Raw genomic sequence first — 21323 nt, 5'->3', positions numbered from 1 at the left:
GCTGCAAGACTCCATCCTCCACATAACAGTAATTCCTCTGGACAGCCCCTGCGACTCCACTGCATATGTCCCCCGAGACCTCAGGATGGTGTGCCTGGCCCGCTTCAGACTGACCCCTGACAACCTCGTCTCAAACAAAATGTAAATCTCAGGATCATGAAGGCTTACCAGCCTATGGAAAGCCGGTTTGAAGGATGGCTTCCCCACCCCCCGACAGTTCTACAGTAGCACCTTCAATTAGAAGACTGGGGCGTTCGACCCACCGGATGGCTCACCTGATTCCTCCATCACCTTGAACCTAGGCTCTGCCCCCATTTTTGGGCTTGAGTCTTGAAACCGACACTCACCGGATTGGTGGCCTATGCGAGCACACCGATAGCACAGACCCGGCAAGTCTTCATAAGCAAAGGTCAGCTAGAACCTCGCCTTCATGCCCTGGATGATGGTCCCCATGATCAATGGTTGCTGGTAGTCGACTTCGACCTTGACCCACGCAAAACCGATTTGCCGCCTCTCGCTGGAAAACCGGTCAAGCTCCAGAGGTCTCCCACCTCTGCCACAATCACCCGAATAGCCTCCATATCCCAATACTCGAGGGGAAGTTCAGGCAGTCGGATCCAAATAATTGTGCGACTCACCGAATGGATGCTCGAAATAAAATCGGGCATCCATTTCTCCATTGCTATCAGCTGGCCCGCCACCATCCATGGGCCAGCTGCGAGCACCGCCGCCCGATCATCACCAAAGACAAATCGGATGGTGAGAAACCCCTCCATCATTGGCAAAACCTCAACCTCGCTCTGCAGCTTGCACCAATTCTGGAGGTCTCGCACCACCAGCTCCGGAGGAACTCGCCGCCCCAGACTCCTTGCGATCACTGTCATATCCTCCCAGAGGCCTCTAGCTTGCGACGCCCGCTCCGACAGTACCACCGCCCCTCGGGGATATCTCCGTTGAAGTTCCTCCAGCTCCGCCTCAGTGAAGCAATGGATGGAGTCGTCTGGCCATCACATGGTCCCTCCCGCCACCTTCAACCACAACGGAGTGGTGTTGGCCTGCCCAGAAGCAAGGCTTGAAGGCTGATCACCTCCGGAGCCACCCGGCGCCGCTGTGCTAGGGGCCGCCATGGCCGCACACCAGGTGTTTGATGGAAGGTTGTCCACTGCACGACTATTGATTCAGCAAGGCACTGCCCTCAAGACCCTGTTCAACCCACCCTAGCTTTTGACTTTCCCAGATCAACTGCCATGCATCAATAACGTGCCATCAGACTTGAGCCCCAAACAAGTGATACATTAACGTGCCATCCGGTAGTGATTCATGATTCAGTAATCATCAGACTTGAGCCCCAAACAAGTATCTCACACATTATTTTGCCAGCCAACCATCTTGGTACACGCTGTTAAATTATATACATCCAATGAACCAGCACGAGCAATCGCAACTTGCTCTATCCTGAGCAATTCCTAGAATCCCAAACACTAACGCTATTAACATATTTTCCAATAAAAAACAGAAGATACCCCATGGGTATAATTTCTCGATGCATCAACCTTTGAATCTCATGACTTCCATATCTTCCAAAATTTTCTCTGGCTGATAAAGCACCTGCTTTTTCTTCTCCATCTTGCTTTATGCTTTCCTTTAGTTTGTAGTAGTGCAGAGGCGGTGTAATAGCCAGAAAAGTTGAAGTCGAACACTAGCGGTCTGCAATAACACCAGAATTGACACCTCACTCTTGTATTAAAACGTGCAGATACTGACCTAAGCATTCCTTGCTTTAAGCCTTCGTAGCTCCTCCAGCGTGCATATTAGCCTGCAGTCACAAACATGTCACACATCTGTATTAAGGTATAAATGTATTTGGTTTCAGAATGTTATGGTTACCTCCACTGCAGGTCCGTGATATCTTGGATCAGCTTCTTCTCCCTTTCATGGGCAAAGTCCAGCTGCGAATACAAGAAATTCTTTCAACAAATACAGAAATAAGAACTTCGAAGATGCTATTACCATGTGAAGTTTTAAGGTTGCAAGTGACTGATGTTACTATCAGTCTCGTAAAAAATATCAATCAACAGGTATCAATTACTCCATCTGGATTTGTCAATCCAAAACGAAGTCAAGTGTATGATAACCACATAGCTGTAGATCACAAAGATGGTGTTTTGTTTCCTATCAGTTGCTATTAGACTACAATGCTGATTAGAAAACAAAGTGAGGCGTGAACACCAAGGGTGAGTTCAGATGCTGGGTTGTGAGATCCAAGGGTTTTATATGTGCTAACAGGAACAGCCGCAATGTTAAGTTGGAGGGATTGAAGGTAAAACTTTTGAGTTCCTGTAGGACTCTCTGACTACGTCCACAAAATCCACATATAGGTTACAACAATGAACTTTAAAAATGATTATGTATCCTGGAAATTGGGATTGTGGGATAAATGCCCTCTTTTTTCTATTTTTAGATTCCTCCCCGATGCAAGACAGAAGAGAAGAGGAGGAGGAGGAGGAGGAGGAGGAGGAGGTAGAGGGAGAGGGCAACTCAATATTTTGCATTCTCAAAATTTAATAATACAAACTGTATTTTCAATCAACAAAGTAATGGGTTTATATACATAATCAAAAATCTTAATAAGAGTCTGGATAAAAATAAAATACTAGAGTCCTTATAAAATTCTAATTTTAGAGTCCTGAAATGTGTAGTCTTTGAGTCCACATAAAACATAAAACTCCCTAATGCCAAAGTAAAATAATATTTTCTAATTTTTGTATTTGTGCCTAACAGAAGTGCACTTAAATGTCATATTGAAGTGTCCACTGTCACTCTCCCTCTCTTGTTTGCTGATTGAAAGTCTTTGCATTGTATTCCCATGCATATTCTCATTGCTCCAGCTCGCTTTGAAATGATCACATACATTGTGTCATTTTCTCAATGTGGGAAGATCAGCCTGGTAGAGAACAATGAGGAAGAAGTGTAGATGGGCCCAACGTGAAGCCACCAATTTATATTCTAAAAAATTGGAGATCTCATAAACAATGATTTATATTGATTGCTTTATTAGTAAACTAGCAATAGTGAGAGCTTTCATTGCTGTAAATTGACCATGCTGCCCCTTTGGCCATCTATTTTCTAAGCTGCAAATGTATCCTGCACCTAAAAAGCAATTAGGAGCATCTAGACACATTAATACCTTTTCTTAGTAGAGGATACAAAGCATAGTACATCAAAGCATACTAGCTGAACTGAGAAGACTTATGATGTAGGCTATATACCAGAATTAAGTTAATAGCATCTAGAGGTGTTGACAGCAACTTATGAAATAATGTTACAGTTTGAGACAATGATTCACTGCAATAAAGGTATGGGACCTCAACACTCCATCAATGAACTATTTTCAAAAAGCATAGTATTCGTATAGTTGAATAGCTAAATCTTGCATATGGAAATAAAAATAATGCAGTACTGTGAAATTTCAGGATTTGTGCTAGAATAATAAAAAAGGAAATGACCCCGGTGTGTCCACTTTGCTTTAATGCCAAGAATATCCATCTGTTGAGGCTGTACTTTACCTCAATTTAATACAGAAATCATTTAGGAGAAGGGAGTGAATCTTAGAGAACATTTATCATTTTCAAGGTTTATATATTAAGAGGTAATTTGATGGATGTTTTAAAAAATATATGCATTAAATATTATGTAAAAAGCATTTAAAATATGCATAGCATAGCACGAATATCATAATCATCTAGCCTTTTCCCAACAATTTGGTATTGGATATAGCATAACAAGAATATGCAAGAGGTATATATCATGATATGACGAGGCTAGCAATCGCGGGACCCCGACATCAAAGATCATAGCTAGGCCCTTATCATTTGAAATTTGTCAGAGATGCGCCGAATGCTAATACTCAAGGAGAATCAAGGAATATAATTTGCAGAGTTCCTGATTTACAAAATTAAGATTCACGCGGTATAATCATAATACAGGATCTGCACGAGTTAGTAGGAGCATGATAAAAATGTGTCCTTAAAAAAACAGCATAGTGAACAATATTTTCCCTTCTTTGGTTATCTCGGATCTGTCATGCTACAAAATGGGGAAATAGATAACAATATACCGTTACATCCAACTCATGATAGATAAGGTGAAGGCATGATTTTGAAGTGCTGTCGATTATTACATGTTGGTGAGATGATATATCCATTAAGTGTCTTGCTTCTAAACTTTTTTTTTCCAGTGGAATAGGAATTATTGCAGAAAGGAAAGGCATGTATTACTGTATGTAGTGGGTGCCAACTTGTCAAAAATAGTTTTGTTGTATATACTGGAATCAAAGGTGTTAAGCACAGTGCAAGCACCTACAAATGGTATGTTATATCAAGAAAATTAATATTGACATAAGGTAAAAATAAGCTTTTTATAAATGGAAGAAGGATAGGACTAGCAGCACTAAATATTAGGATAAAACATATATGGTTGTACAACATCTGCAACATAGAAAGGAGAAGACCATGGTATAGAGAGGCACTGATATTTATGTGGACAAATCAATCAAAGAGAAAGTCAACCAAAATCTAGATGACCCATGAGAAATCAGATCTTGTGCTGACCAGGGATTTAGAATTTGATTAGAAGAAACACGAAATGAATATTCTTAAGGCCAGCCCATTAGATGGGGATAAAACTTGTTCATAGCGTAGGATGCAGTGCAAATATAACAAAGTCCATCTAATATACAAAGATGTAATACATGAGTGATATGGCCTGTAATAATTGGATATATCAGGTTATTGGCTTATAGCCTAGCACTAGCCATTTAATTTGTAAATATGATGCACATATAGGGCTCTTGATGTGAGGACCTGTGCATGTGTGTGGTTGGTCCCGCATTGTTTGTGCATTTGGGAAATCTCAGATACTCAAGTGGGGTCAAGAATCCCAATAAATAACCTTTTGGAGAGCCTTAGGGTGCCAATTGGGCTAGCCATTTTGGTTAAGGTCCTAGCCTCCTAGGTACTTACAAGTAGTATTAGAGCCAACTTAGCCCATGACCAATGTGGGACTAGGGGTCACTATAGCACGAGCCTTTTGGGGGCTGAGAATGAGCTGGCCATAGTATTTGTAATTGGATTATTTGTGACTCGAGCCTTAAGGAAGATGCCGGGCTTAAAAATAAGGGGATTGTGGTAGAAACCATAGTCTTGCATTATTTGTGTGTTGCATAGGTCTTGGGTGCTTAAGCAAGGCTAAGGATCTATATTAATAACTTCTAGCTAGCTTTTTCAACAAAGGTCCTGGGTCGTTGCAAATGTATGAGGCATTGTATAGGCATATTTAGCCCCATATTGATTGTGCATTAGAGAGAACTTGGGTACTTAAGTAGAGACAAGAGCCCCAGCTAATATCCTTCTTGTTAGCTTTCTTGGATGAGGACTTGGATTGTATCGGAGCCAATATAGCCCGTGGCTTATGTATGGCTCGGGAACACTTCAATGCAGGTCCTTTTGACCAACAACCAGTTGTGGTGTTTTTGTTTGTAATTGGACCCTTCCTCGATAAGGACACCAAGGTTTTAAATAGGGGGAGTGTGTAAGAAACCTGCGAGTGTGTATGTAGTCCCATATTAGTTATACTTTAGGGAGATCTTGCATACTTAAATAGGATCGAGGATCTTAATTTATAACCTTTGAGGTAGCTTGTTTAGGTGAGATGCTGGGTTATTATAAATGGCTCCATATTCGTTTAGCTAATACATAGTTTTTCAACATTTTGCTCTTTTTTGCTCCTCAAGTTATGTGGTATCAACTTGGGGATTTTTTTTTAATCTTGTCATGGTACGTCCTAGCCCACTAGAAGTATATGACCCCCATTTGCCAATCCCTACAACTAAATGTGATTGTCACATGGACTTGGACTTGCATGATGGCAACTTAATTTGGCATACTAACCAAATGATCACCAAAATGAAATGACATGTTCATCATTGTCAGTCAAAAAAAAAAAAAAAACTCAAATCCAGTAACCTATATGAAAGCCAGCTTTTGTGCACTCTTAACATAGAGCATAGCTTGCTCTTGATTTTTCCTAATCAACATGCCCTTGGTAACTAGTAAATGGTGAAAGGTTCAACTTCCAATCCACTAATCATTCTCTAGTTACCTTTAGGGGTGCAAATGGGTCAGGTCGGGTCGGGTCGGGTCGGATCATAAGTGACCCTAACCTAATTCGGTTTTTTGTTCGGATCTTAATTTTGGACCCAGATCCGATCGGATCGGGTCTACTGCGACAATTTTTGACCCAACGGGTCATTCAGATCGGGTCGGGTCCATGTATAACCCGGATCCAATCCAAAAAATTTGGGTGCGGTTCGGGTCAACTCATCCATGGCTTCAGAATTTGTGTTTGCACCCTCGCGAGCTGCAGCCCGTAGGCTCAAATAATTTTACAAATTCAGGTCGGATCGGGTCATAAGATTGAAAATCCAAAATTACCCAAATTTTTAAATGGGTCAGGTCGGGTCTGAATTCAGTAAACCCAGACCTGACCTGGAGGACCCAACCCCACGGGTCCTCCGAAACAGATCAGATCGGGTCTAAGCGAGTCGGATCGAGTCGGGTCACGGGTCAACCCGACCCATTTGCAATCTTAGTTACCTTCAATTTCATTTTGAATTTTCTTTCTAGCACCTGCATTGAAAACTAAAGCTCTTGCTTTTATAAGTACCCATCAACCTTCATCCAAAAAACATTTTATATATCTTCTTTAGTCAAGGTTCACTTCATCTCTACTTAGTTACTTCACCAAATCATTTCTTTCCCTTGACATCTTGAACCATCCTATTCATTTGTACAATTTCATATGTTTGTCATCATTCTTTTACACTGTAAGGTGCTTGTCATATTTGTTTGCTCTCTAAGTGTTCCATTTGCCCACCTGGGATTTCCATTGCTTGTATTCTTAATATTAATACACTACTAAACCTTGTAGGATACACTTGCAATCCTCCTTGTACTCATCATAGCTACTTCTATTGACTAGAATTCCCACTTTCATAGGCTCAACATGTGTTAAACATTTTGTAATACACCAATAAGCCTTGGGATCACACACTTACACCTTGATTTGGTTCATGACTAGCTCCTAAAAATAGACACTTAACTTGCAAGTGTCGCAGCCTAGGTTGCACCCACCTTGCACACACATCTCAAAAAGCGACATGATCAAAGGTTTGTTGTCTTGGTACCGGACCCCGTATAGATACCATCCTATTACAATCGGTATGTCTAGTACCGTTCGGCACCAACAATCGGTACGTCTAGTACGGTTTGGTATACTAACAGTCGGTACGCCTCCTGTACCACGTACCAATTTGGTACCGATATGGTACAGTACGATCAGTATATACAAGTGCCAACCAGTATAGCAAACCTTGACCCAACCAATTAAATTGAAAAAATGTTGCTTGTGCACCATGGATGCAATGTTTGATTCATTGTATGCATTCTCACCATCAAATTCAGGGTGGCACAAATAAGATAGGATGTATCCCTACCTTGTAATATTGGAAATTTCAAAGCCTTGCCAGCAGCTAGGTGGTGTTCCTCTTCCCATGCTCATCCCTTAACACATTCTAGTTCTCATAAATACTAACTAATGGTACAAATCACACTACATAATCTAATGCCTACAATTTTGCAGCTTGGACCTCATGCCTCCCTCATGCCATATGCTGATATGCATAGAAGGATAAGCCTATAATTACTTGTCTTTCAACATGAATCCAGCACGTCTTCCTCTAACTTCAGTGGCCAACTATCACTTCCATATGTTTCAAATGTCTCTCATGTCTAAATTAACCTGGCAACAACAAATAGGCTAATCGATTTTGGCTGACCTTTTTTTCTCTTTTTATAGGAGAATACTAGGGTTAGGAGCCCTGACAAAAATCTTTAATAGAATAAAAATTGCCAATTTTGGCGGACTAATTTATTCTAACGTTCTTCTATGAGCGAGATCTTAATAAGATAAGGGTTTAAATTCAGAAAACGAGATAGAGTATGCAGATGTAATTTTAGTGAAATAGAAACAAAGATAACACCATAATAAACAATTATGGGCAAGAAATACCAAAAGGTTATTTCGCTTTTTGGAATTTATTGTACAAAATAATAAAGAAATGGATAAAGACATAGTAGAACTCGAACTGATTGGATGAAATGAAGACATATTGTTTGACTACTATATATAGTCACATACCTTGACAACTAAAAGAAAAAATATTGAATAATAATAAGGCATGTAATGTTGTATGTCTCAGATGTTGGTCAATATAGATGCTCCAAGTAAACAAGTGTAGCATAAACTAGAATGCTAAGATAGATGTGTGGTAATATTAGAAAAGGATAAAATGAAAAACTAGTATGATAGAGAAGCTGTAGGAGTTGCATAAGCTAAGGACAACATGATGGAGAATTGATTGACATGGTATGGGCATGTAAGATGAAGATCAAAAGGGATTCTAGTAAGGAGAGGTACTTTAATTGGAAATTGAAGGATACACAAAAAGGAGGGGAAGACCTAAGATTGCATAGATGGTGGATGTAAGAGATATGGACAATTTTGGAATAACTTTAGAGGTGATCCTAAATAGGAATTACTGGTGAATGAGATCCATAAAGCCAACCACAAATAGTTAGGACAAGGTTGGATAGTTATGGTTACGTAATAAAGACACCCAGCCAATTTCTTTGCTAGAATAAAGTTGGTCAATTTTGGCTCGTTACTTTGTTCGCCTGTTTTTGTTATTTCATGTAACATTTTCTTATAGCACAAAAAATTAGGATATAAGGTCATGACACACTTTTGAAGGCCATATGAATCATCTTTGTGTTCCTCCATTTGGTCTAGTCTGTCTCTAAAGTTTGTACTACCAAGATTTATGATTTTTTTACTTCAGCCTTTCAACCAAACATTCTTTATCAAATAATAAGGACTGCAATTTGAAAAAAGTACCCAGACCTCCCATTATCATGAAACTATGCCAGCAATAGTTTTTATCTTATTAATTTGATATTTAGAATCCAATAACTTACATGGCATTGCTCTGATATTTTTTACATATTTTGAAAGATCCAACAGATATTTTGGCAAACACATTAAGGGCCTCTAGACTTGATGGTTTGCATGAGTATGTAGTCTAAGATTGGGCTTTATCTTCTGCCATGTCACCTATTTGCAAGATTTTTAGTGAGAAATTAATCACTTACCAAGGACTTCTCGCTTACAATATGAGGTGATGATAGGGATGCTCCCGCAATTGAACGATTAGTTGAAGCATTGGAAACTGGTGAATCACTAGCACTCAGCTGCTTGATCATACTAAGGATATTATCCTGCAAAAGAAAGAGGAAAAAATAAAAGAAACTAAAAAAATAGATTGAAAAGGAGAATATATGTTCCTCATACCCTTTCAAAAATATTTGCCTGTAGAATACAATGCAGCTGTGGAAAAATGGAACAAGCAGAAAGATTTGATGTAGCGTCCACTGATGATGGTACACTTGTCATAGAAAGCTGTGATATAGCCTACAGAATCCATGATTTTGATAAGCCATTCAACAAAAGAAAACCCTAAGACATTATGTCTGCTCCTTTTTGGAAGCCAGTGAGACCTAACAATCTGTGTTAACCTAAGCTGTAATTGACATTGAGTCCATTGTTTGACTGCCATTTGATGTTTAGTCCCTGTTGTCTAAAAATTTTGTTCATGCCCCTTGATTTGATGTCTTTTTACATTTAGTCCCTGGTCCTGTACAAAAGTCGATGTAAGCATGTCTATGTAAGCGTGTCTATGTACCAATGTACAGAAACAAGTTTAAATGTGTGTTAGAACAGGTGTAAGTATCTACACAATATTATCCTAACTGTGGGCAGGACTAAACGAATAAAATGTGTGAGAATTAAGCATCAAATGGCAGTCAAACAAAGGACTGGTTGCTAAGTTTCCCTTAACCTAATTCATACATGACTCACATTTATCATAACAATAAAAAAGAGTTCGAATATTTTTTACTTGCCCACTTAGAACTCATCCACACTTTCTGCATATTTTATATCTGTGGAGGCAATTGTCAATGTGATAACATGGATTATCAAAGGATTAAACAACATGTAACAGTTTGAACAAGGTAAGGGATTTACATAAACACTAAAACAACTATACCTAGTTAAATGCTAGTATCAATTCCATACAGCCTGAAGACAATCACCTTAGAACTATGTACCTGAAAACTGCGACTCTTTTGAAGGCCAATAGATGGAAGAGCCTGAAAGGGCAGGAGAAGCCTCCACATCAAAATTATAATCTAAAAGAAGCCTGGGTATTCACAGTTGATAGCTTACCTTGTTTAAGTCAACATTCTCAGATGTCACTTTAAAACGTCCCCTTTGCTGCACAAGTGGAGGCTTTGATTTATCATCAAGATTATCAGCACTTGGTACTGCAATCACAAATGTCAGCTTAAAAAACAAAATGCAGGTGAGGAGTTTAAATGCAAAAATTTCATAAAAAATAGAAATAAGTAAAGCGAGCCAGTGAAATGCAAAGAGAAATGGTTTATATGCATGCCTGATGACTTGGGTGCTTTAGGCATTGCTTCAACAGGTGTCTCATTAAATATGTGAGAAACTCCACCGCTGCAATTTCCCAAGTTCTGGAGTAGACTTTTTTGCTTCAAACTGAAAACAGAAAATAAAACTTAGTTATATAGTGAAGACAGAGAAGGACGAAGAACTCAGTACATGAACAACTTTTATGCAATAGATGCAAAAGGTGGACAACTATCACGGAGTACATGAAGCAGTCCACAACTGATACATGAGGACAATAAGACCCCTTATAGTGAAAGATGGTTTTCTAAGAAGAAACGCCTCTCCCAAGAAAACAAGAGCGTTACCCAAAAGAAAAGCCTATTGACTTTGAAAAAATGCCTATGAGAAAATGCCTTTTCTCCTTTCTCTTTGCCTCTATTCCCTTGTATCTCAATATCAGTTTTATGCCTCCTAGAAGACCTTAGTTATGGATGCTTTTTTGTTTTGCAATTGCTGCACAAAAGATGGAATCCTCACAAGCAAAACATGATTACTGCAATGCTATCCAAATTTAAGGACTTGAATTCATTGCAAGGAAGGGCCGCAAAAAATTCTACAGGGATGACCAATTAAGCCATTACAAAAGGATAAACCAGGTAGCAGTAATACTGAAGATCCACTGTTGAATACGTGACCTTGACGGAGAAATCTGTGTGTAAAGAAACATGCAAATCTACAACAAATAATCCAAAAGAAACATTGCACAACAAATGACAAAGAACAAAATACAGAGACATGTTTCACAATCAAAATGTGAAACAAAGCAGTCTTTCTTAATGAAGGCATGGCTGCAACAGCAACAAGGGATCAAGAGACCAGGAGACATATTCACGAGGTACTGCTTTACAACTGTTGACTCCACAAGTATATCCATACACAAGCAAGAACAGTAGCCATGCAGTAATAGATTTTGTCATGTTTGCTGCTATTTTTGGTTACATTTCATTTGGTGCTTATGATACCTCTCTCCTTTTGTTGAAGGAAGAATGTCCGATGAGCATGAACTTGCAGAAGACTTCCGTTCGTGACAAGTCTGGACAGGCACATTTTCCACACACTTTACATTGATATCTGGTTCGTAACTTTCACCAGTACAGTTTTCTACCCCATTGCCATGGAACGGCAAACCATTCTGAAGAAGATTTTGGTCACTTGTTCCAGCATCTCTAAACTCGCTCTCAGATTCATTGGATCTGGCTCTGATAATAAAGGAAAACCAAGTTGCCATAAGGATATACCTCTGAGAAAATACATATACTATCCTGGTAAGCAAAAATTGGCATTAGTGAACATTTTTAAAAATATATGATGGTCCAATAACATTTTAACTCTGAAAAAACCATAGAAAAAATTGATGTGACCTTACCATAGAAGAATCAATCCTTATAGGGTTGAAAACAGGTGAACAAAAAAGGCATTGGTAATTTCAGAAAGGTGCTTTTAGATTACCTCTGAAGACATGCAGTTTGATCAGGTGATGAAAGGAGACCTGATTTATTATGTGCCATCCCATCACTTTCCTGCCAACTTAATATGATATTAGAAACTTGTCACAGATCTGATCAGGGAGAACAATAAACTAAACTCTATAAAAGACTGCAACCTACCATATCATCATCATAATTCAATGAGCAACTTGGAGCAAGATGGGTCCCTTCTGGCATTTTTTCTTGCAAAGAATCAAGTTCAAATAAAGAATTTCCCAGAATGCCATCCTCATTATCTGGCATCTGAAAGAAGAGCTCATCAAGAAAGCCTGAAAAATGGATTGGTGGAGGAGGATGAGAAGTTTGAATCTGTACCAGTGAAGCCTGAGCCTTCAAGTCCTCAATGTCGAAATTCCAATTGCTGATTCCTCTTTTATATTCATTCTACGCATAAAATGAAAGGAAAAAATAGAATTCTTCTCGTAAGCATCAAATTGGCCTATCACCAAATGGAGATGAAATATGGAATAATGAATAACTGCAACAAAGGCACTCAACTTTAGTTATATTCCACTAATGCCAAATGGTTCATTCAAGCCACTTTAATATGCATGTGTGTTTTCTTTTGGTCGGGGGCGTGGGGCAAGGGGGATTTAAATGAGTAGAAAGCAAAAAGTGATGATGTCCATGGGTTCAAAAAAAAAAATTTAAGAAGCAAAGAATGATCCAAGATATCATGATGAATGAAACAAAGAAAGCAAGAAATCCATGAGTTTTTTCAAACCACTTAATGTAGGAAAGAAGACTTAAAGAAGCTAAAAATGATCCAAGATATCATGATACACGGAAAAAAAAGTAGCTCATTATCATGGTACGTTGAACCAGCCCGTATCGGCCGATTCTGCCCGTACCTCACCGGTCCGGTTCAAACGTGGAACCGAGCGGTACAAGCCCGGTACCGGTGCGCACCGGTACCCACCCTCAGGGCAGCGCGCCCACGCATGGAGAAGAGCGCCCGCACGCGGGGCAGCACGGCTACACTGGGGTGAGCTGGAAACCGCGCCCGCGTGTGATTCCGCGCTTGGTTCCAAGTGCGATTCCCCGGGGCAGGGCGCCCATGCTGGCGCGCATCGGGGAGCGCGCCCGCACACGGGTTAGAGCGCCCAGGCGCGGTTCCGGGCGTGATTCCCTGGGGCAGCGCGCCCACGCGGGCGCGTTTAATGCCATAAAGGGTATTTAACGCGGCGGGTGCGCATCTGCGCGCGTTTTTGCATACGCTCTGCGCATTGGCCGGTTCAGTACCGGTTCAAACCGATCCTAACGCATCCGTGCGCGTTTTTGCGTGCGCTCTGCGCATTGGCCGGTTCAGTACCGGTTCAAACCGATCCTAACCAGTACTGGTACAGCGTACCTTGCTCATGATCTATAATTAGTACTACATGTTAACATATGTCATGTACCCATGTTACTCCGTTTGTTGGAAATAAGTCTATGATGCTTCAAGTTTGTTTCACTACAATGCCTACTTTGCTGCCAATTTCTTCACATAATTCACCATGTGGCTCGGAAAGATCACTTGGCACGTCAGCTTTCAATTCATGGTAACTAAGATTACCATTCATTTTGTCGTTCAACCATATGCAGTGTTGTTTGGGTCTTTCCTTCAGGGTTACAAGTAGAACCCTCCTGCCATGACTCGTGTAACATTTACTATCATATGAAATCAATATTTAGCAATGAAGGTCTATGTGGCTTCTCTTCATACCATGTGACAACAAACCTAAACCTGCAAATTATGCTGCTTGTTTGTATTGGTATGCTTCCAAGTTTTGTTGCCCATGGAAGGTCATGCAGATTTGTGCATCATTTTAGCTCATTATTCAGTCTCAACTCTCAAGGACCTTGGTCACTTCTTACACAATCACAATTTGATGCCATCATGCATCTACTAGCTCTCTCTCGCATCAGTCGCTACTTGTTTTTCAATCAACTATCTTCTTGTCACAAAACCTTAGTTCTTAATCCAACTTGACCTTTGCATCCTCAGGTTAGCTGGCTTACTTGTAGCATAGGAGTTCATTCCGTCAGCGTGCATTTGACCTTACATGTGTAAACTTCAACACTTGCTCCTAATGTTTCATCCTTCATTTTACCCTTATTGAATGTTAAATTGCTAAGCACGATGCATCAACTGCATATTCCAAACTTCCCCTTTCATTTGTAACAAAATTATCTTTTGTCATCAAGCAGTCCTCTTGACTTTCTCTAGTCTTGAAATTCTTGATAAATTTCACTAGTCATCTTCAGTTGGTTAACCTAATAGAAGAAAAATGAAAAATGGGTTGGATATTTGAGTCATAGGAGTCAAGGGGACCTTTGAGTAACTTAACAACACTCAAAAGTTTCATGCAATATGCAGTATATATTTGTTATATCATACAATTTATTCAGCCTTAAATACCTCAACAAGAAAAAGAAAAATTGGAACAACTTGGATTAGGATGAGAACCCAAACCTGTGATATCTCCTCCTTCTTTCCATCAGGCATTTTCTTTTGCGCAACCAAGTCTTCTTCCTTGTCCTGCACTCAAATAGGAACATATGTTATTGTCATGAATAATAATCAGTAAATTACAACCGTGGGCCCAGAAACACAGTTTGCAACCTTCAAAGCTTGATGCTGAACACCAAGAGTAGGTAACCCCTCCAATATCTTCCACACAATGTAATCTTGGGAACGGGCTTGCTTGAAGAAAGGTTGCTTTAACAGTTTTTGTGCTGAAGGCCTTCTCGAAGGATCTTTTACCAAGCACATAGCAATCATTTGCTTAAAAGACTAAGAACAAAAGCATAAGTTATGAGAGAAAAAATATTTCAAATAGAAAGAGCATATTTTCTAACGGTAATGTAACGATACCCTTGAAAACTTCCTGTCTCTTTCATAATCAAGGCCTGGAGGGGCATTCTGCAGAGTCATAACAAAGACCTGCCATGTGAACTTACTTCAGAACTCCCTCAAAAAAAATATAGTGAAAAACCTTGCCATGCAGGAACTTCCCTGCCAAAGCCCTTGCAAGTTATTTATATCAGGTAAAGGCATACAGTGTGCATTAAAGAGAACTTGATTGAATTGTCAAATTTCAGAATACATAATTGGCAAGGCTAAAAAGTGGTACAACCAAGATTTGCTGTCTTGGTACCGGACCCCATACTGATGCCACATTAGCATAGTACCAGTACAGAATCGTACGGAGTTTTTTGGCATACTGAGTGTCGGTATGCCACCCATATCGGATATCGGTACCGAACCGGTATGGTACATTACGCTCCGTACTGTCTAGTTCGGACTGGTACAGTATACCTTGGATGCAGCAAAAATTTCAGATATGAAATGGTTCTTCAAATTGTTTAATTATAAATGATAAATTATTATCTGAATTGAAAGAAATACCTTTATTGGAGGGTATTTTGAAAAAGGAGCATGACCATGAGCAAGCTCCAAGGCAGTAATTCCGAAAGACCATATGTCAGCCCTGTTGGTTATTTACAAGAAGCATTTGCAATGAGTATATACTAGCTTGGTACAAACTTAACCAAACGATGACTAAAGAAAAGTTATAGACCAACTTGAAATCATAACCACGTAATTGCTCCATCACCTCAGGTGCCATCCTATCAAAAGGAATATTAAGCTTAAGAATTAAATGTCAAAACATAAATATATGCAAAAATGCTTGTTGTTTTTAAATATGTACCAGCAAGGCGTCCCTACGATTGTATTCCTTGTGCGTTGCCTGTCGCCTGAATCAAAAAGACAAGCAGAAACCCCAAAATCTCCAAGTTTAACTCCACCTTGTGCATCAACTAGGATATTACCAGCCTACAACAAGCAATATGATACTTGGAGGAATTAGTAGTGCATAGGAACAAAAAAAAAAAAAAACATGGGCGGAGCAATGAAATATGACTAGGTGAACATAGGGTCCTACAACTATACTGAGCATCATGTACAATGTTTCTTGAGGAATGCACCACCCAAAAATTAACTGCTACATTAATGATAAGCACACAGAGAGGCATCTTCAGTAATAGTTAAACTTCAATGCCAAACCTAGGTTCCTTAAGTGCATTGATATATCAAACTTACCAAAGATTATACATTGACTAGCGTATCTACTAGTCTAGAATTTACTTAAATGTGAGTGACCCACAGTCTACACTGTGACTAGTAAGATGTGGCATTCTTCTAAATCATTTTTGACAAATTGGAGAAGTAAAATAATAATAATAATAATTCCTATATAGCAAGGTCCGCCGAAGCGATACCAGGACCTATGCCAGTCCATTGTTTGGTTCACCCCAGTTCAATAGACCATGATTCAAGCCTTTTAAAAAGGTCGGAAGGGGGGGCCTCCGAACTACCCGGTTCGGAGCGGTTTAGGGAGGATTTCAAAATTTAGGACCAAACCAATCTAGTTCCCCATCGGTTTGGTTCGGTACGAGGTGAACCGGGCGGTTCGGTATGGGGTGAACTGGGTGGTTCGGCACAGGGTGAACCCGGCGGTTCAGCATACTTTGCTATATAGAATTCAATGTAATATCAATGATGATCCTATAGGTCTCTTGATTTTTTTAAAAAATAATGTGATTGAGAACGGCGGCTAAATTGACACATAAGGATGGTTCTCCACGTTTTCTTTTTTGAAAGGATTTCATTTTAATGGTTTCACTGATTACAAATCACTCCATATCAATGACCATTCGAGGACAATCTCTTAGTGACTCCTTCCTTAATATCTGATTTTAAGAACTGCAGCTAAATATGAAACATGAGCTAATGTACAACCTCGTAACCTATGATCATGTGAATAAGAAGAGGCAGGACCATGAATTGCAATTAAGTCTGATTGTCTTAGCATCCACTTTGATCGATCAGCATGATATCATATCTGATTCATAACATGGTCATCCTTCTATCATCCTCCGGCTTTCTCTTCGTGCAGCCTTAACTGGATTTTTGCATCTTTAAGCAGAAATTAATATATCTGCATCAAAATCTCCTTTTTGCATCCAACATAGATAGATAGTCTTTGTGGTATTGTCTCCAACTGGATTGCATGATCACTGCCAACCTATTGCCTCCAACTTCTTCCCTTCCCTTCCTCTGATCATAGTGCTTCTTAATATTTTACTGACCATATATGAGATATGATTTGGATACGATTGCCAAGCATCCATACAGCCACCAGTAAATTCATTGTACTACTAAAACTTTTAAGACTTCTCCACAAGTTACAACTAACACAAAGACATACAAGAAGAAATCATAATGGCAGATGTTTAAAAATCATAAAGATATACTAGTTTCAATGTTAAGATACTTCTACAAGATATTATGAATTACACAGAGAATAAGTTGAGTATTCCAGCAAAACTTGCAACAACCAGGTTGGGAAAAATACTAATGTCAATTTAAAATGCGATGACAAGGACATACTAGCCTTCATCAATTTTAAGATACTCCTAGCAGATATGAATTACCCAGTACACGAGTTGAGTATTCCAGCAAAACTTGCAACAACCAGGTAGGAAAAGGACCAATTCAAAATTTAAAATGAGTTTTCATTTATAGGCTAAAGAGGAAGACCAGCAAGCAGCATGGTGAACCTTCTCTCAACAAAGCAGTCATTTGCTTTATTTGAGGCTATTTTGAAAAAAAAGATGACTTGTTAAACTTGATGGTCCAAACCAACAGAATCAGTTTGGTCATGCTTAGGATGAAGTTCATTAAAAAGTCTAAGAAGTAAAACATTAGTAGTATGTCAAATCAGCCTATTCTACCGCAAGATTATCTAAGAGATGTAGTGCTAAAAAGTTGAAACATGATGATCAATATAAACTGTTAATGCCTCCACTTACCAAGTTCTCACGCAAGAGAGGTAAATATTCATGAAACTATTTTTTATAATATAACATGATTTTCATAATACATATGCTAATCCATAATTTTAAGAAAAGCATGATATTTCCACAAGCAGATTTTATGCACGAAAAATATGATCATTTAAAAAATAATAAGGAGTGTAAGATCTATTTACAAGTTTGAAAACTAGTAAGGAGTATAAGATTTACTTACTGAGCTGTGTCACTCATATACCTCGGTTTTATTTTTCTCTCCAGGCAAATAAGATCAGTAGGGATGAAGGATGGTCCAGGCTTGAAGTTCGCGCTAGCAAGCTTGGCAATCTATATAGCAGAGCAGGACTTTAGTTCTACAGCCGATTATGAATTTGTAATTAGTAATTTTCTAAATAGTATGGATTTTGGGTTTGGTATTTATATTTGGATTTAAAGCTCTGAACCAATATTGGTTTTTATTTAATGAATAATGAAATTAGATATTATATTTGAGATGGAATTGAAAACTAAATGTAATGTTGGCTTCGTGTTCTCATGGGATGTACCCCTCGGTAACACGGTCGTATCATGCTCCGGATTTAGGCCGCAACAAATCATGCTCCGAATCTAGGTCGTGACAAAAAATGGTATTAGAGTTGACCCTGCCTATAAACTATGTGGACTATAGGATACTACAGCACGAATTTATTTGGGCTGACTACAGGCCGATCATGGTGCTTATGATTAGATTTGAATGGATTTGAACCCTTAGCCTGATAAGGACGTCAGAGATTAAACGAAAAAAGTATGTGAGAAACTGTGCAGGCATATGTTTAGTCTCACATCGGTTATTCATTGGATATGTTATTATAGGATCAAGGAATCCAAATAATACCTTCTGGCTAGCCATTGTGGGCGAGATCCTGGGTTGTGACAGGCAAATTCGCAGTACATGAAAGATATAACCTTGTAATAAATGAAAACAATTGGGCAATGCTGAAAGAAGATGGCTAATCATGTCCAACAAATAAACCAACAAATTTGCAATACAAATATCTTTACCTTTACATCTCGATGTATATGCCCATGATGATGGAGATATTCTAATCCTTTTAACACTTCACGTAAAAAAGTTGCAATCACAACTTCCTTAAAGCCATCAGGATAGGCAGATTTCATTATATGAAGGCAAGATCCTCCTTCCATATAAGGCATGACAATCCACAAGTCATGACCATTCACAAATGAACAATGTGCCTTGAGAACATTAGGATGGTCAATCAAGAGCATAGTCTGTGCCTCACGGGAGATGCTACTCTGCATAAAATAGAGAGAGATAAAATTTCTAACATTTGAATGGAAGGTTGTTGATAAGCTAGATCAAACAAAATAATTTGCGGAAAACGACTAATCAACAATAGGGCTCCACGTAAATTCAAGATAAGGTTCTTAATATTTCCATCTATATCAGACGTTATGGTATGAAAACTATGGAGAAATGATTATAAAATGAAAAGTTATTAAAAATTGTGGTGGAAAGAAATCCAAAGAACTAGAAAGTCACTATCATGCAAACTTACAGCACAAATACAGAGAGATAAATTGAAATTCCTTTGCTTAGCTGCCAACTTGTGACATACATAACATGGAAAAGAGACACATTTAAAAATTAACAACGATACCAGCAGGTATTTAATTAAGTTTAATTATAATATAAGATGAAAGTAAGTGGAAGATTGTGATATTACAATGTTTCCATTATAAAAAGTAAAAGCTCCAAATATGTACAGACAATTGTCCATGGTCCCTCAGGTATGATATATACAAAGCATATTTAGTTCCAGTTTTCCACCTTTTGTCTTAGCACTTTCATCCATTTATGTTTAATTGCAGGTCGATATGGATGCTTGCACAGAAGGTCAACAAAGTCAACAAGCTAATTGCACTTCCAAGATGTGGCACAAAATGACTTAACTAAAAAAAAAAAGTAGGTGCCTGGTTTTTGTTCCACAGAAGAAAAGGATGATTTCCACTTTTAGCGCCATTCTAGTTACCATAGTTAAAGATAGGCACATTTAGTAGCACACAGCAAATGCAGTAAAAGAGTAAAAAAATGCCTTTAATAGACTTACACCAAAAAAATAATAATAAAATTATTTTTTCAGATAAATTTCCATCTAATGCAGCCTGAATAATACCCTAGACCTGGAAAAGAATATCACGTAATATCAAGCTTATCTCACACATGTCCTTTGATTAGTTCAAGATAAAGACACGACAAAACAATCTAGCCCCTTTTTCAGTAATTTCATCCTCTTGTTGTGTCACTTATCAGTTTAATGCAATGTACTGATTTCCAAAACTCAATTTTTTAGGGAAATAACTTCCTCAAAAACACAAAATTCAGGGCAACGATGCAATTCATAGCCAAATAGCAGAAAAATACCTATAAAGATCAGTATGAAAACCTTTCCTCGATTTCAATTAGCATGTGATTCCAAGAAATCATTACAAATACGTTCAGCAGTCAAGTAAATCATCAATAACCTATGTAAGAATTTTAAAAAAAAAAACTTTGTCATGGATTGATTTTTCTACTATGATGAATAATTTCTTTTATACAAAAAATCCTTTAATGCAGGTTCATTTTCTAGTCAAATCAAATAATCCCTTTTTCCAATCATAAAGAAGCAAGAAAATGAAATAAGAACAAAAGTTAGCGGTCAAACGCACCAGATCGCTATTGTCCCTCTCAAATTCAATAATCTTGATCGCCACGACCTCATCCAAAGGAATGCAAAGCGCTCGATAAACGGCCGCACTGACTCCCTGCCCCACCAATTCATACAGCTCGTAATCCTCCGCTCGGATCGGATACTTCTTCCGTTCCATCGTACTCTTCCAAGAATTCAGCTCCCGGCTCCTCTCAAGAACCCCTCAAACCCTAACTCCGATCCACGTACCGATCCACCACCGCCATGAATCGAAGAAAAAGGCAAAAAGGGGGAAAAAAAAAGAAAAAAAAGAACGAACAAAGATCGGTCTTTATCGCAGAAAGAAGCGATTAGGGGTAACAAGAAACCGCTGGATCGAGGAATCGAACCGAATCGAAGAGGCGATCCGAGGAGTTCGAATCGGATGGAGAGGAGAAAGAATCGGGAGGAGGTTTTCTCGCTTTTGTGTGAGAAGGGGGAGAGCGATCGCGTATTTCGGACCGCTGCTCTCCGGCGTTCTCGAAGTAATGCGGGAGAGGGCGGGGGGCATTATTTATATGGAGAAAGCGCGCGACCTGGGCACGTGGGATCCGGTTTACCTTTGGCGGCATAAATTCCGTTCCACGGCACGTGA

At 39.0% G+C, this 21323-nt stretch overlaps 1 protein-coding gene across 1 annotated transcript; it reads right to left on the bottom strand.

The window, feature by feature from the left end:
- Nucleotides 1-1347: 1347 nt before the first annotated feature.
- LOC103701190 (serine/threonine-protein kinase BLUS1-like) lies at nt 1348-21198 on the bottom strand. The gene is made up of 19 exons (XM_039118238.1): nt 20709-21198; nt 19038-19292; nt 15833-15957; nt 15705-15749; nt 15529-15610; nt 14995-15063; nt 14743-14913; nt 14593-14658; nt 12453-12521; nt 12258-12380; nt 12100-12170; nt 11613-11849; nt 10628-10737; nt 10402-10499; nt 10284-10325; nt 9466-9585; nt 9267-9392; nt 1888-1949; nt 1348-1816 (listed from the first exon to the last, which is right to left on the bottom strand). The coding sequence occupies exons 1-19, from the start codon at nt 20865-20867 to the stop codon at nt 1765-1767; spliced, it is 2082 nt and encodes a 693-aa protein (XP_038974166.1). The 5' UTR covers nt 20868-21198; the 3' UTR covers nt 1348-1764.
- Between the last annotated feature and the right edge of the window lie 125 nt (nt 21199-21323).

The sequence above is a fragment of the Phoenix dactylifera genome, unplaced genomic scaffold (assembly GCF_009389715.1).
Source record: "Phoenix dactylifera cultivar Barhee BC4 unplaced genomic scaffold, palm_55x_up_171113_PBpolish2nd_filt_p 000328F, whole genome shotgun sequence".
Taxonomy (NCBI): Eukaryota; Viridiplantae; Streptophyta; class Magnoliopsida; order Arecales; family Arecaceae; genus Phoenix; species Phoenix dactylifera.
The sequence above is the reverse complement of the archived record's forward strand: the minus strand, read 5'-3'. Positions and strand labels throughout refer to the sequence as shown.

Excerpts from the sequence above, each read along its gene's own strand:
- LOC103701190 (XM_039118238.1), bottom strand. The coding sequence starts at position 20,867 with ATGGAACGGAAGAAGTATCCGATCCGAGCGGAGGATTACGAGCTGTAT. Across the intron at positions 14,659-14,742 it reads TTCAGCATCAAGCTTTGAAG|GACAAGGAAGAAGACTTGGT; the intron begins GTTGCAAACTGT and ends ATTTGAGTGCAG. Across the intron at positions 10,738-11,612 it reads CCTTCAACAAAAGGAGAGAG|TTTGAAGCAAAAAAGTCTAC; the intron begins GTATCATAAGCA and ends TTCTGTTTTCAG.